Raw genomic sequence first — 15,919 nt, 5'->3', positions numbered from 1 at the left:
TAATTTGGGAGTGGATTGGATTGGTTTATATATATAAAAAAAAAAAGTTAAAAGGACTAACCATGTGTGTGGCGGGAATGAACTTTCCCTCGTGCAAGTGTAGGTCCTACAACCAAACTCTCTAAACTCCAAACTCGCACGTGTACAATGATCTGAACCGTCCATCATTTTATCCGTCAATAACTTTTAACGGTACCGATTTCACAAAAGGGCCCCACCACGAACCTTTGATTTTTGACCAAAGACCAAAACAAAAAAAATCGGTCATAACTACAATTAGTTAGATGTATGAGTTTTTTATCCGCAAATTCGAAGTTTTACAATATATATAAAAATATATTGTTCATTTTTATAACAAGTTTAATTAATTAGTATTTATTTTATTAAAAGTTGTTTATTAAAATGAACAATATAAAATATTCAGATTATAAGAAATAGTATAGTAAATAAATATTCTCTAATTTTTGTTTAAAAGATTGGTTTAAAAACGGTAACGCAAGCGTGCGTTTTGACCCTAAGCTCTTTAAACCACCTCCACTTGCTCAGTTCCTTTACTTCCTTACCCACTTTCTTCATCATTTCTCATTTTCTCTCCCTTTCCCTCATTTTCTCGCCGGAAATCTGGAAAGAACTCAACGATGAGAGATGATACAGACACGTACATTACTACGGTGCCTAGCTTCTTCAAGTGTCCAATCTCTCTCGACGTAATGAGATCTCCGGTGAGCCTCTGCACTGGCGTCACCTACGACCGCGCCAATATTCAGCGTTGGCTCGACGGAGGCAACAACACTTGTCCAGCGACCATGCAGGTTCTGAAGAGCAGAGAGGTGGTCCCTAACCTCACGCTTCAGCGACTGATCGATGTCTGGTTCCATTCCATCGGCCGGAGAAGTTTCGATTCGCCGGCGGAGAAGCCGCCGGAAGACAGAGTTCCGACGTTGGAAGAGGCGAAGGACGGGTTGGAGAAGCTGAATCTCGAGATCGACGATGAGATTCGTCTGGAGATGCTGTCGAGGATTGTCCGGTTCGCGAGAGAATCCGAAGCCAACAGAGGATATCTGGTAAGGAAGGAGGATTTCGTCCCAATGCTGTTGGATATCATTGTCTCCGTCCATGATGGAGCACGGACGATCACGAGATTCGAGCTGGTTCTTCGGGCGATCAGGATTCTGGATACCATCAGGAGCGGGAACGGAGGAGATCGGGAGCGGTTGTCGAAGCTGATGTTGTCGAGGTCTGGTGGCGTTTGCTTGACGGTGATTCTTCTCGCGCTTCAACGAGGGAATCTGGAATCGAAGATCGAGTCGGTTAGGGTTTTGGAGTGGATCGCATTTGATGCTCAATCCAAGCTCGCGATAGCAGAACGAGAAGGATTCCTGCCGGAGCTGATGAAAACGATCTCCACAGATTCCGATTCGAGCTTGATTGAAGCAACCTTATCCTTCCTTATCACGATTTCCTCATCGAAACGAGTTCGTTCGCGGTTAATATCGGCGAAGGCCATCGCAAAGCTCAGAGACCTCCTCCTTACAGAGACGGTGACCGGAACTGTAGGAGTGACGGAGAAGACGCTAAAGCTGCTGGAGATTCTGTCGTCTCGCCGGGAAGGGAGATCGGAGATATGCGGCGGGGGAGGAGGATGCGTGGATGGAGTGGTGAGGAAGCTGCTGAAGGTGTCGACAGCGGCGACGGAGCATGCGGTGGCGATACTGTGGTTGGTTTGCTACGTGTTCGGAGCGGAGTCGTCTCCGGCGGCGGCTGAGGCGGTGGAGAGAAGCAACGGCGTAGCAAAACTTCTGGTGGTAATGCAGAGCAACTGTTCTCCGGCGATACAGCAGATGGCGAAGGATTTGATAAAGGTGATGAAGTTGAAGAATCGCACATCGTGTTTTGTTGCTTACAATACAAAGACCACTCATATTATGCCCTTTTGATTATTTTTTTTGATAATGTATTTGTATGATCAAAATATGAACCTCAGAGATGGTAAATCCAAAGGGTAAAAAATGCTGGTAGGAAAATTAGTGAATATAAACATATATTAAAGAAAATTCAATTATCTTTGATATTCTGCATTTTTAGAATTTGAGTAAAACTAAATTTTAATTTGTTCGCGTATTTGTAACTACAAATTCAGTTTTCCGGTAGTGACAACAGGAAAAAAAATGAAGATTTAAATATACCATAAATTATATATATATATATATATATATCATTTATTTATTCAAGGAAATAATGATTCAAAAATACAACAAGAAAAATCCAAAAAGGGACAAGTGATGAAAAGATACGACTGAAGTTATGAGTCATTATCCATATCAATATCAGTGTTCCAAGAAAACAAATTGGATATAAAGTTAGATTATCATGAAGTATAATTAAAATATTGTCATATTTTATATATGGAATATATGACCTTACGATATGTAATTTGGGAGTGGATTGGATTTGTTTATATAAAATCAAATTGAATTGGATAATGTTAACCCTCTTTCAATGAAATTTAATTTTAAAACCGTCTTAGCAAATATTTTTTAAAACAAATTAATCGAATTTTATTAAACTCTTAATTAAAAAATAATTAAAAATCAAATAAAAAAGAAATCTTTTCTAAAATAAGATTTTTTTATTTTAAAAAATGTATACGAATATAATTTAAAGCAAACTAAAATTTGATATAAATATTCCTCAAAATGAAAAGAATGAGATTCTTCGGCTTTAGAGTGGTCACAGGTGAGGACTTAGTAACATGTGACTTTGGTAGGAGCACATTCCAACATGCCTCCTTTCGTCCACACCCCCTTCTCTCATCTTGTTCTGAACTCATTCACAACGATATGCTTTTTTAAAAAAAAAAAATTCAAACCAAAATAAAAATAATATTTTTAAATATGAATCTGTTTTTTGTTTTTACACGGGGGACTCTAGAAAACCTACTCATTTATTGAATATAAGATAATTTCCATATTCAAATTCGAATCCATTGAAACTATATCGTGTTTGAACTGAGATGGATATATTTTTTAAATGAATTTTATAAATATATAAATACAAAAAACTAATTAATAGTTTAAGAATATAAAAATATAAACAAAACTTTAATTGAATCTCCAACCAAAATCGAGGTAATCCTATATTTTTCTTTTTATTATATAATATTTTACTTTCTTAAATTCTAACTAAAAAAAAAGACAACCGAAATCCAAAATCTAATTTCTAGTTCAAAATTAGAGAAGTAAAATACTTTTCTCATGAAGTATGTACCGTGGCGATTCCGAAATATTGTTCTTGCTAGTATATAATGATGCATTAAATTAATATAATTGCCTACAAAAAAAAAATTTGGTCTTTTGATTCTTAAAAAAAAATTACTATTCCTTTATCCTATCCAATTTACTGCAGATTACACATTTTAAGTGGTAGGTACCTTTATGGGAATTTCACATATATCTACAATCGTTCTTAGTTGTAATTAACTATAATTATTTTCATAGATACAAAAAATACAACACTTATAATTATTATCCACTTTATTTAAATAAAATGTTACTTGATTAGACCATAAAGGAAATCTAAAGTGGACTTATCGGTTCTTTTTAAAAAAAAGAAAAGTTCAGGTCTGTCGAATTTATAATTTACGTGTTTTTAAATGTATTCACAGCTATCTTATTTATCCAGATATATTTAATCAAATATTCTCTTCATATATATTTATTGGCGATATGTCAAAAATACCTTTCGATTTTTACTTCACACGTTATTTTCTCAAACATTAATTTTTTAAAAATATTAGATAAAATAAGTTTCTTATCTCTCAATAAAACTCCTTTTAACTATATGGATCTCTCATTTATTTTCTTTAGTTTTTATTTAATTTTTTTCGAAACATCCTTATTTGAACAAATATTATAAAAAGTTATAGAATACCATTATTTTACAAAAGGTTTCAAAAATAAAAGGTTTCGAAAATTATAAAAATACCCTTATTTTTATCTGCCACAAGAAAAACAAAAGGTTTCAAAAATGGTTAATAACTTTCAAATTTCAAAATTTTGAAAGATATAACAAGAGAAAAAAAAAGTGATTTCAAGATAAAGTAAGAGAAAAAATTATTTCGAAACAGAACAATAAGAAAAATGATTCCAAAGAGAAAAGTAAAATATTAATTTGGACAATACATTTTTTTTATAATTAGAAAGTTTCTCGCACTTTCGTTCCAATTATATATCGGAAAGGATTAAAAAAAATTAGCTGAATTTCTCTCTCAAAATAGAAAAAATAATTTATTTCATGATACACCCAATTTTAAGTAATTTAGACAATACATATTTATAAGAATATAGATAAAATGATGTTTTTTTTTCTGATTACAATGTTATAAAGTAAAATAGTAAAATAAGGTATTTTTATAATTTTCATTGTTCGTAATTTTTTTTGTTTTCTTTCGATCACCGGTTTTGTTTTTTTCTTAATTTTTAAATATACAAATTGTGTTCATTAATTTATTCCTTTGATCTCCGATGAAAGGAATATAACTCTAAGGAAGTGGGCTTTGAAATAAATAAAGGTTTTTCTTCCTTATCCAACCTTACGTTGGGCTTTTCCCGATCTGAATTGGTAAGATAGCAACCCAAACTAGAAATTTTAAATCATTAAAAAAGAGCTAATTAATACATTGGTGGGAAAATGGAAACTATGTAAAAATAACATTGAAATTAGAATACTATTATTTGTAACGCCATTATATATATATATATATATAGCTAGGAAAATTTCTATTATTTATGGGCCTTGAAATGAATTTTTTATTTTTGTTTTTATATCATAGTTGGATTCTTGTGTGAAATTTGATTGTGTTATAGTTCCTTTTCACTGAGTGAGTCGTATCTATGCCTTGCAAAAATTCTCTTATAACACTACTAATTCAACCAATGAAAAATGATGCAAAACATGTGTATCGTTTCGAATTCGAATTTTAAATTTAGAGAGAAGAAGTATATTCCAAATCACATGTCTAACTACGCCTCCAAGATTAGTTTGAATCTTGGTTTAAAATATTCGATTATCTAAAAAAAAATTTCTCGTAGGTCGCTTGTTACGAGATATGGAGAAGATATGGAGAGTAAACACAGCGGAAGACCTATTTGCAAAGATCGACCGGACGGTGAGAAATTGTATTCGTGCTTTGCAGGATTGAAATACATTATGTAACGACACTTTATTATTGGAGGATTGATTCTACACATTGATCTTGTGTTGGTCCAAATTACAGAATCCATTTTTTTTGGCTCAATATTGGACCAAAGATGTAAAAAAATATATTTTTATATATAAAATTTACCACTACAAAAAAACACGTTACAAATTTCAAAATAACAATTTTCAATTATTTTAATATTGGATTTGCATTTCATTTTTATCTTAAAAATGACATTTGAATGTTTTTATATCATATTCAATTTGAATACATTGATATATTATCTAAGTTAAATTATATATAATCGTGGTAAAATAAAATTATGTGCATGAACACAAATACAAAATCCTTCACATAATTTCTTATTGACGGAACGTTTCTCTTTTAAAAGATTAGGGCAAAAAAATCAATCTATTAAGAGATATGGAAAAGATTCGCGAAGATTACGTAATCTTTATATTTGATTTTATTTATATATTTATATATTTATATATTTATATTGATTAAATAAGATATATTGTGATTCTATTTTCTACCTATAAATATTATAATTCTCTATGTTGAATAATGAAAAATACAATTATTTTTCGCTCTTTTTTTATTATGGTATCAGAGTTTATACGACTAAACATCGTAAATATCTTTTCTAAACTCGGTTTTTAGCTCATTCGATTGAAAAACTCCGTTCGTCGATTCGTGTATTTGCGCCATATTTCGGCTTTAGCCGCACGCATTTGCACTATTTATTTTTTTTCCAACATAGCTGCTAAACCATTGCGCATTTTACACCGTCGATATTGTTGTCGTACTATTTCACAATACCATGCATCTGCACCACGTTTCTACGTCACACCAGACTTTTCAGATCCGCAAACAATCCACTGTTTACCTAGATTCGATTATCAAGTCCCACTATTTTTTTGAGAACTCAACCTCAAGTAATTGTTTTTCATCTCCTTAAATTTGAGAGGGCATATTAAGAGAGATATGGAAAAATTCGAAAAGATTACGTACTATTTAGATTTGATTTGATTTTTTTATTTTATATATTTAAATTGATTAAATAAGATATATTGTGATTCTATTTTTATCTATAAATATTATAATTCTCTATATTAAATAATGAAAAATCCAATTATTCTGAATTCTTTTTCTATTACAATCTACCATTGATATAAGAATTAAACCATCCATATGATACCATTGTCACTATTGTAAGAATATCTATCTAAAAATATCTATCTAAAACTCAAATCATCGAATTCCAAATGAAATAAAAAATTTAATAAAAATATCTAAAAATGTCATCGTTTTTATTAAATTATTCTATCATAAATTATTACAATAATAATAATAATAATAATAATAATAATAATAATAATAATAATAATAATAATAATAATAATAATATAAATTATTACATAAATAATAATAATAATAATAATAATAATAATAATAATAATAATAATAATAATAATAATAATAATAATAATAATAATAATAATAAGTCATACGTTGACTATTGAATCACGTGAAAGGGTTATGAAATCCAACCCAGGCCTAAGAAATTCCACTTGCACAACTTAAATCCTTTTTAGTTTTTACCCTCTTAAAATAGTGTGTAATATACATATATATAGAGAGAGAGACTAGTATGAATATTTCGTTTTCTATGTTATACAAATTTAGTTTGAATTCCTTTTTAATTAAATTTTTATAAATTTTTTAGTTTTTATATTAAAATAAAATTAGGTTAGTTTTAGATAAAATTGTATTCAATATATAAAGTAAATACAATCAAAATATTATATATTATTCGACTAATTTCATTGCAATTTTATATAACAAAACCAACCTATTCAAATTATTTATATTACATCAAATTCGGTTCAAATATTATATAATATTCGGTTAATTTTATTTCGATTTTATTTAAAAGAATCCAAATATTGTATCTAACAAAGTTAATTAAAACCTACGTAGGAAAAAATAATTAAAAATATACACAAATCAGAATCAATACCATTACTAATAATGATAGATAAGATTTTTCTATCATGGTCTAGCATTACAAAATTAACTATACCAATTACGATTACCATAATGTTAAAAAATCGTATAAATGATAGCTTATAATTTGATAAAGAATAGCACAAACAGTAACGATTATAATATGATAAAAACCAACACAGAGAATTACGATTACGATATGATAAAGTTTTATAAATGATAAGAGTCGTTGCAAAAAAAAATAATTGCTGATTCTTGTAACCAAAAATAATATATGATGAATTATGAATTATGCGTCTCTCTATCTCTCTGTGGACTAACCAAAATACTTTTTGGTCGAACGAATAAAAAAAATAATTTAGAAGAGATTAAGATAAATCATTATCATAAGATATTTTCTTATTCGAATCGTTTATAATATTCATGGGAGCGAAGAGTTTTCCAGGCATGTTCTTGATTGAGAAAGTCAACATTTCAAAGTCAAACTATTCGCTCTTGCAAAAAAAAAAAACTTTTTTTTGTCATTTAACATTCATTTCCCCACCAAACAGATTAAACACAACACAACAGCGAGGAGAAAAAAGAAGATAGTGAGGCCAAAAAATCTCAGCAAGAAGAGGAAGAGAAGTTCCTGGTGATGGAGCCGCCGGAAAAATTCGCCGGAGACAAGGCCTCCGATCAACAAGAACAGAAGCGGCAGCTTCAGATCCATGGCCCTCGACCTTCTCCTCTCAGCGTCAGCAAAGACTCCCACAAAATCAAGAAACCCCCGAAGCCTCCGCCGCCGCACGCTCCGCCACGCGCCGCCGTATTCGTCCCAAGAGAACCGGTGGTGATCTACGCGATCTCTCCCAAGGTCGTACACACCACCGTCTCCGATTTCATGACGGTGGTCCAGAGGCTCACCGGAATCTCATCGGGGGTCTTCCAGGAATCCGACGCCGGAGGCTTGTCGCCGGCGGCGAGGTTAGCGGCGACGGAGAATGCTAGCCCGAGGGTGAAGGAGCCGGCAAGAGATGCGGCGAATGACGTCGCCGGGATCTCAGAGGCTGCGGAGGAAGCGGTGGGGTTGGGTCGTCCTCCGGGGATACTCTCGCCGTCTCCAGCGATGTTGCCGGTGGTTCCTGCGGGAATATTCTCTCCGGCAGTTTCCGCCGGAATGTTCTCGCCGGCGGGGATGATGAGTCCGTTTGTAATGTTTAGCCCGAGTTATATGCCAGGCTCAAGTATGGTTTCTTCTCCAACTCTATCTTCTGATTTTTTCAGCCAAATTTGGGATTTGTAGCCTTTTTCTTTTTGTCAGATTTTTCATTTTTGTTTTAATTTTGACAAATTAGTTTAACCCAAATGGGGTTAAGAGTTAATGTAATTTAACTTGTTTAATGACTTAAACTTTACATTAATACCATTGACTATGATTAGTCCATACATAAAATCCACACGTGCTTCACATGTGAAAATATGTATACTGCCGAAACTACAGAAATGCCACGCCATTGCTTAGTTTTGCTTGTGGGAACTGTCAAAAAACCAGATCTAGAAAATCTTCAGACAAACTCCTACAACAAGTAACTAACTTCTGCAATAACAGAATTATGTACAAGAGCAAGAACATATAAGAGAGTGAATGGGCTCTGTTGCTCGGATGTCACCTTCTCGACCTAAAACTCTTTGATGATGATGATGATGGTGGTGACCATGAACATCATGTGGCTGCGAAGGTTGAGTTCCATGTTCCTCCGATCAATGTGCCGACCCTCTCTCCCTTTATTGCTTTCGAGATGTTACCCTGCTTTGAGAGGTTGAACACCACAACTGCAATAAGAGGGTAAAAGGGTTTGTTCTTGACCAAGAAAGTATTGCAGAGAGATGTTAGATATCGAAATCCGTTGAATAACCTAAACATACCGGGAATGTTATTTTCTTGACACAAAGTGATAGCAGTCATGTCCATAACCGATAGATCTTTCGAGGTCACTTCATGATATGTCAGCGTATCAAGAAGGCGAGCATTTGGGTTGCATTTAGGATCATCGTCATAGACTCCATCCACATTTGTCGCTTTCAGAACAACCTCAGCATTAACTAATCAAAGGTGAAATCATAAGCCATAACGAAAAGGTTTTGGAGATGTGAATGGTTTCTTTCAGTCACTTTCTGTAGCAAGAATCTTTGTTCGGAGAAACTAAAGAGTAACGGTTTTGGTGATGAAAAGTGAGAAGGGATCTCTTACTTTCAGCACACCGAAGTGCTGCTGCAGTATCAGTGGTGAAAAATGGATTCCCTGTCCCGGCTGCAAATATGACGACCCTTCCTTTCTCCAAGTGTCTAACTGCCCGTCTCCGTATGTAAGGCTCTGCCACTTCTGACATGCGAAATGCAGTTTGGACACGAGTAGGAATGCCAATGCTCTCCATTGTTGCTTGAAGAAAAATTGCATTCATCACAGTAGCCAGCATCCTGTCAAATTTGATGAACCACAGTGAGACCCAGAAAAACTTCGATTTTCTTGGAATTAGGGAAAACAGGGTTTTGGAATTCATTCCTTTTTGTTCCGTTCAAACATACTGATCAAGAAATCAACAAAAAATTCATCTGAATTCTCCATTGGACGAGGCGCCACGCTTCTAGGTCTTGTTGCAGGAAACAAAAGCAAGATATCTTGGTACATGACAAACAAGCATGCAGATAAAGAGGGATGTATTCTGCCAGACCAGTATAAGATACCCGATATAATCAGCAGATGAGCGCTCAAGGCCACTGCTTCCGGCCCAAGAGGATCCACGGAAGATGTTTCCTCCTCCAACCACAATGGCAACCTGTTGCAGATGACCAAACAAGAATAAAGACAAGATGCAGCGTATGAGTATTCTCACTGACCCAGATCCATCCATAAAAAAAGATTAACGTTTTTGTACTTTCAGCTTGTAAAACAGGTCTCTTTCGATTTATCCCAGCCGTGGATGCAACAATTATATCAACATAATCAAGCTATGGATGATTAAAACCATGCACCAACATACTACTGAGGTACACTGACAAGTTTCCATTGCTTTCCAGTTGGTTACATTTTCTTCTGAACAACCATGGAATCCTCGCATTATTACCACAGTCAGCCAATTGAAATTTCTTGTAAAAGTTTAAAGCCTAAGACCTATCAATCAATCACCGCCCACTGAGGAATTGTGATCGATATGGTGTAATCCATTAGAAGGAAATGGCTGGACGAAAAAAAGTCTCAGATTAACCTCAATCCCAAGCCGTGTCACTTCTGCAACTTCTCTTGCGATGGCCATTGTAACCTGTTTCATTTAATGGAAACAAATTGAGAAATATAGAGGAACCCATCAACAAAGATAGCACAAATAAATGAAAAAAGAAAAACCTTTGGATCAATATTTTGCAAATGGTCTCCAGCAAGAGCTTCTCCACTGACTTTAAGCAACACCCTTCGCCATTTAAACGTCGGTTTTGATAACCCGGATTCATTCATGTTCACACCAAAGGAAGACATGCACGGAAACGAAGACTGCCCATTTAAGCCACTGAAATCCCAACAAAGAGAACACAAACGACAAATACAGGATCAGTTAACAAAGCAGAAACTAGCCGTAACACTGGAAAATGGAGATGGGTACATTAAAGCTGAACCAAAGACCAGACATTTGCAATATCATAACCATGCATGTACAAAGAGACATCCACAACAAGATCAGGCCTTTGAAACTATCAAGCTCAATGCATTAATATAATGTAAAAAAACAATTGAACAAACACACCATAACCAAATGGGTTTTCACAGAACCATTTTCACAAACACTTAGTTGGCGTGAAATTCTGAAAGGTAGTATTAGTACCTTCCGTTGACGGGATCAGGAGAGGAACCGGCGTCCGGGGACAAGGACGAAGAGCAGCTGATGAACACACGTCTAACGAAACTCTGTTTCAACAAGGAATTGGAATTGTGGGATCTGAGAGGAACCCAAGGGATAGGGGAAGAGGAAGAATAATAGATTGGAGAACGAGAAGTAAAGGGCATCAAAGATGTGACATAAATAGCCATTATTGGGAACAGACGAGAATTGGGAGTATGAGAAGATTAAAGCTTTTTTATGGTTCACTCAGAATTGAGTTTGTGTCGCTGCCAAAAGAGAGGGGTTTAGGGTTTTTAACTCTGGCCTCCCCAACAGAAACTGATTCTGCCCGACAAGGAAGATAAGGTTTGTGTTTAGATTTAAATCATCTCTCTCTCTCTCTCTCTCTCTCTCTCTCTCTCTAGTTTTTTTACAAAGAATATCTCCATTACGAAGAATAGACAAATTGGTTCGGTTTCACAAAATCGAACCGAAGTAAAACCGAAATATTATTCGATTTAATTTCATGTTATGTGATAAATATGGAAATGTGATAAAAGCGAAATTAAGCTTTAATTTACATAATATTATAGTATAATATATGTATGTTAAATACGGAAATTTATAAGAAGGTGAAGAAAATTTATATATAAAAATACAACTTTTGTAAATTTACATTATTATCTATTATCCAATCCAATTGGTTTGAAATTAATATATGAATATAAAAGAAAATGAATTAGAATTCTGTCTTGATTATTTGTATGGTAATAATAGTTTGTAATAATTACAGAACCTCATTTTGTCTATTTCATATTTTCATGTGTAATAAATGGATATATTATTTAATTTATGCATAATGATTTTTGGATTAAATCGTACTAATTAGTTGTAGAAAACGTACAAAACTATACTTTTTCCATTGAAATTTTCCAAATTTTTTTTTATATTTATTAATGATAATTTTAGGGGAAAATATGTTTATCTAAATACAAGTTGGGAGTTATTCAAAGATTAGTTGTAAATTAGTAATTGGTTTTTCCTAAAACCGATAATTAACGAAAACATGAGCAAAAACAAAGGACCAGAACATCCTTTCCTTTAACAGCACTTCCCACTCTTTTCCGGAGAATTTACGGTAATGCCCTCTTCCCTTCCAAATCGAGAACACGAACCGAATTGAATATATGACTTTGCATACGTCGGAATCAGACAGTGTATTCTCTCCTCTCCGATCTCTCCTCCGCTTTCCGATCTCGCGAGATGCGTCCGGTTTCGTTGGTTTGACGAATTTCCAAGTCTCGGCTCGTCCTGGTGGATATTTTTCTGCGTATTGTCTGGTATGGTTTTCGGATTGTTCTTTTCAGTTTACACAAACAGGGATTTCATCGGCATTTATTCTCGTTTGATTCGGTTTCTTTGGATTTGGGCGGTGCCCATTTGTGATTCGATCCGTTAATCTGAGGGTTTGCGGGAAAATGATGTCTTTAGCTTGAGATTACAGTTTTTGATGGTTTGCACAGCTAAAGATCGTGTCATTATCTGGAAACTTAGGATGTGTTCATGATGTTTCTCTGTTCGATACGGATGTGCAGTTTAATCAGAATTTGCTATGCCAGTGTATTGCTCTTGGATACTTCTTCTGCATGATGGATCCGCAAATCTTTAATGGGTACAAGTGGATATGGAGGAGCTAGAGATAATTCTATGGTAAATAAGCTGCACCTTTTGCAAATCATCCGGTGGTTGTAGCAAAATGATGTGTAATGTGGGAGTGGTGAATGATTTGGAGCGATGAGTACGTTTACCAAGAACAAATCATTCAATAGAAGGGCACTTACTTCCTTGGCTGTGGAAAGCCCGAGAACAACGAGCATCAACAGTGCTGTAGGTTCGGCTTTTGCTAGCCCAAGAACCCCAAACTTCGGGGGAATCCCACCTGTTAACCGGTTAAGCGAAATCTCGTATTTGTTTCAGGTGCTCATTGTCACTGGATCCATCGTGTCATTCTTGATCATAGTTGCTGGTGGTTATTTGTATATCGTTCCCAGCCTTGGTCAAACATTCTTGGGCTATAACGAGCCCCATTTCAATAGCACTGTTGAATACTGCGACATATTTGACGGGCACTGGGTTGTCGATGACACCTACCCTTTATATAATGCTTCAGAATGCCCATTTGTAGAAAAAGGATTCGATTGCTTAGGGAACAGACGTGAGGATGATGAGTATCTTAAGTGGAGGTGGAAGCCAAATCATTGCAACGTTCCACGGTTCAATGTGGGCGGCATATTGGAAAGGTTAAGAGGTAAAAGGATAGTTTTCGTGGGAGACTCAATGAGTAGAACACAGTGGGAGTCATTGATATGCATGTTAATGACGGGGCTGGAAGACAAGACTAGTGTCTATGAGGTCAATGGAAACAACATAACGAAAAGGATAAGGTTTTTGGGTGTGAGGTTTAGTTCCTTCAATTTTACCATAGAATTTTTCCGCTCGGTTTTCTTGGTTCAGCAAGGAAAGCTACCAAGGCATGCACCAAAACGCGTTAAGTCGACGTTAAAGTTGGACAAGCTCGACGATATCAGCCATGAGTGGGTCTCAGCGGACGTGCTTATATTCAATACGGGCCAGTGGTGGGTGCCCGGGAAGCTTTTTGAGACGTAAGTGCCTCTGCATAGACTTGTTTTGAGATGGAAATACAATTTTTTGGCACATATTCTCAGTATTGTTGATTCCACATTCCAATCATTTCTTTATTCCGCCATAGTAATTACTTGTATTATATCCTGGTTTTGCATGATAACATCCTATACCTCGACCCGTATTTTTCTTGTCGACATCAACTTGTGCTGCTGTAACTAAAGCTTTCCTCCTCCATGACATTGGTATCTTTCAGCGTTGTGTTATTAGGCAGAAATTTATATCTTTATCGCCCTTGTTACGTGGTTTATATCCAGAAAAATCTGATCACAAGATCTGCTGATCCTTGATCTCAGAAGAGTTTAAGCCAATCCATATGGTTTCTCTGAGGGAGATGTTACTTCTTGTGTTTGGAACAGGGGTTGCTACTTCCAAGTTGGGAACTCGGTGAAGCTGGGGATGTCGATCCGTGCAGCCTTTAGACTAGCATTAGATACTTGGGCATCATGGGTCGAGAATACAATCGACACAAGCAGAACTCGTGTTTTATTCCGTACATTTGAGCCATCTCACTGGGGGTACGTGCTGATATCCATGTGTTATATTCTTTGGCTTACCATATTCTTTACCATATTCTTTATTATCCTTTCTTTCTCGAATGGCTTGGTTTCACTTCACTAGAAGGTTCATTTCAATTTACCAGAAAGTGTTCTTGTTCAGTGACCACAGATCATGCAGTGTGACGAAACACCCAACTACTGACACCGAGGGGAGGGAACAGAGCTTATTCTCTGAAACAATCATGGAAGTGGTAAAGAACATGACAGTTCCAGTGACAGTGTTGCATGTGACTTCCATGTCGGCTTTTAGAAGCGATGCCCATGTGGGTTTGTGGAGTGATAACCCGTCTGTGCCCGATTGTAGTCACTGGTGCCTGCCTGGAGTTCCCGACATATGGAATGAAATCTTGCTCTTCTACCTGTCCAGACAAGCATGAACAAGTAATGTCCTTGTCTCTTTCTTTACATGGTAATGATGCAGTCAGTGGTCACAGAACTTTTATGTCTGAGACTGCAAATTCGATTGCTGCAGGCTTTCGGTGCGTGGATATTTGCACCATTTTGGCATTGGTATCTGATATTGACGGAGTCTCCGAGAATCGAGGGCTTCAGGTCATTTGTCTTGCTGCTCTTTCAAGGCAAGACAGACTTGGATCTTATAATATGGAAGCTACTGTCTTTCTGGATGCAGAAGACATATTTGGTAACGAAAAAGAAAGGGGGCGAAAACTGATTCTTTTCATTCTTTCAATGGTTTTTCTTTCTTCCTGGTGTCTAGCGAGAGAGATTTCTTCCCTGACTTTTTTGGTAAGAAATAGTTTTGAATTTAAAGAAGAAAAAATGAATGAATACAGAGTTTTCAATTATTCGCTCCCTCGTAGAAGTAAGAATAATGCCGTGGTCTCGGCTGTTTTTAAGTGAGTAAAAGATGGCATTACTGGATGGTCATTTTGGACTTCGGTCCGATGATACGATCTTTGGATCGAAATTCTCTAGAAAAGTGTAGAAATAACCAAATCCCCTAATCAACGAGTGACTACCGCGGGTTGACCCAAAGGGCCATCACGTCAAGCGTTCGATCTCGCAGTGGGGAGGGAGAGACGTATTTAATTTCGTCCCTTTTCAAGAAGCTATCACCGAGGTCGAAGAGCTCCGGAGAGGTGGTGGTGGGCCCCTATCCCAAGTCTCATGCTTGAGCCACGGGTTGGGAGGGTGAAGCATGGTTAGATGCGCTTTAGAGCCTGCTCACGGTCCAGGGGATTATGTTGGGTCGAAGGTCTAGATGAACCCCGGTTAACAAAAAAAAAACTAGATCCAATTTTTTGGAAAAAAAAAACATTCTAAACCCTAAATAAACCTGGATTAGAAATGTTGGTGTTGCGAAAACGCTACAAACGTTTATGGACTAACGTTTGATAAGTCAAAGATGAACGTGATGGATGAGTGCGATAATCCAGTAAAATCAAACAAGCCCGTTGGAATATTTCGAACGTTATGGATGAGTGGATTAAACACTAATAGTATTTGTTTTTATATTTTTCCAATTATATTTATATTTTTTTTATAACGGATAAATCTAACTGCTATCCTCTGAACGCTGATTAGATAAATCTCCGGTCCAAGAACAATATTCGTATATAGATTTAATTGAC

The 15,919-nt window shown here is 35.6% G+C and overlaps 4 protein-coding genes across 6 annotated transcripts; 3 read left to right on the top strand and 1 right to left on the bottom strand.

The window, feature by feature from the left end:
* Positions 1 to 531: 531 nt before the first annotated feature.
* Positions 532 to 2,071, top strand: LOC104821858 (U-box domain-containing protein 29). Its single transcript, XM_010552872.2, has one exon. The coding sequence runs from the start codon at positions 639 to 641 to the stop codon at positions 1,935 to 1,937; it is 1,299 nt and encodes a 432-aa protein (XP_010551174.1). The 5' UTR covers positions 532 to 638; the 3' UTR covers positions 1,938 to 2,071.
* A 5,646-nt stretch (positions 2,072 to 7,717) lies between these two features.
* On the top strand, positions 7,718 to 8,613 carry LOC104821856 (protein MKS1). Its single transcript, XM_010552871.2, has one exon. The coding sequence runs from the start codon at positions 7,848 to 7,850 to the stop codon at positions 8,493 to 8,495; it is 648 nt and encodes a 215-aa protein (XP_010551173.1). The 5' UTR covers positions 7,718 to 7,847; the 3' UTR covers positions 8,496 to 8,613.
* A 27-nt stretch (positions 8,614 to 8,640) lies between these two features.
* On the bottom strand, positions 8,641 to 11,427 carry LOC104821855 (uridylate kinase-like). The gene is made up of 7 exons (XM_010552870.1): positions 11,068 to 11,427; positions 10,596 to 10,755; positions 10,459 to 10,512; positions 9,938 to 10,029; positions 9,444 to 9,670; positions 9,119 to 9,295; positions 8,641 to 9,025 (listed from the first exon to the last, which is right to left on the bottom strand). Exons 1-7 carry the CDS (start codon positions 11,271 to 11,273, stop codon positions 8,916 to 8,918), a joined length of 1,026 nt encoding a protein of 341 aa, XP_010551172.1. The 5' UTR covers positions 11,274 to 11,427; the 3' UTR covers positions 8,641 to 8,915.
* Positions 11,428 to 12,215: 788 nt separating this feature from the next.
* Positions 12,216 to 15,133, top strand: LOC104821854 (protein trichome berefringence-like 7). Of its 3 annotated transcripts, none has more exons than XM_010552869.1 (5): positions 12,216 to 12,404; positions 12,684 to 13,727; positions 14,127 to 14,285; positions 14,428 to 14,708; positions 14,800 to 15,133. In XM_010552869.1, the coding sequence occupies exons 2-4, from the start codon at positions 12,859 to 12,861 to the stop codon at positions 14,702 to 14,704; spliced, it is 1,305 nt and encodes a 434-aa protein (XP_010551171.1). In that variant the 5' UTR covers positions 12,216 to 12,404; positions 12,684 to 12,858; the 3' UTR covers positions 14,705 to 14,708; positions 14,800 to 15,133. The 3 variants fall into 3 exon arrangements, with proteins under 3 accessions (XP_010551171.1, XP_010551170.1, XP_010551169.1); XM_010552868.1 differs by having other exon boundaries at positions 12,660 to 13,727; XM_010552867.1 differs by having other exon boundaries at positions 12,216 to 13,727.
* The last annotated feature ends 786 nt before the right edge of the window (positions 15,134 to 15,919 follow it).

The sequence above is a fragment of the Tarenaya hassleriana genome, unplaced genomic scaffold, assembly GCF_000463585.1.
Source record: "Tarenaya hassleriana unplaced genomic scaffold, ASM46358v1 Cleome34, whole genome shotgun sequence".
Taxonomy (NCBI): domain Eukaryota; kingdom Viridiplantae; phylum Streptophyta; class Magnoliopsida; order Brassicales; family Cleomaceae; genus Tarenaya; species Tarenaya hassleriana.
This window is presented reverse-complemented; position numbering and strand designations above follow the sequence as displayed.

Excerpts from the sequence above, each read along its gene's own strand:
- LOC104821858 (XM_010552872.2), top strand. The coding sequence starts at position 639 with ATGAGAGATGATACAGACACGTACATTACTACGGTGCCTAGCTTCTTC.
- LOC104821856 (XM_010552871.2), top strand. The coding sequence starts at position 7,848 with ATGGAGCCGCCGGAAAAATTCGCCGGAGACAAGGCCTCCGATCAACAA.
- LOC104821855 (XM_010552870.1), bottom strand. The coding sequence starts at position 11,273 with ATGGCTATTTATGTCACATCTTTGATGCCCTTTACTTCTCGTTCTCCA. Across the intron at positions 10,756-11,067 it reads CCTGATCCCGTCAACGGAAG|TGGCTTAAATGGGCAGTCTT; the intron begins GTACTAATACTA and ends TTGGGATTTCAG. Across the intron at positions 9,671-9,937 it reads TCATCTGCTGATTATATCGG|GATGCTGGCTACTGTGATGA; the intron begins GTATCTTATACT and ends CAAATTTGACAG.
- LOC104821854 (XM_010552869.1), top strand. The coding sequence starts at position 12,859 with ATGAGTACGTTTACCAAGAACAAATCATTCAATAGAAGGGCACTTACT. Across the intron at positions 13,728-14,126 it reads CCCGGGAAGCTTTTTGAGAC|GGGTTGCTACTTCCAAGTTG; the intron begins GTAAGTGCCTCT and ends TGTTTGGAACAG. Across the intron at positions 14,286-14,427 it reads TTTGAGCCATCTCACTGGGG|TGACCACAGATCATGCAGTG; the intron begins GTACGTGCTGAT and ends GTTCTTGTTCAG.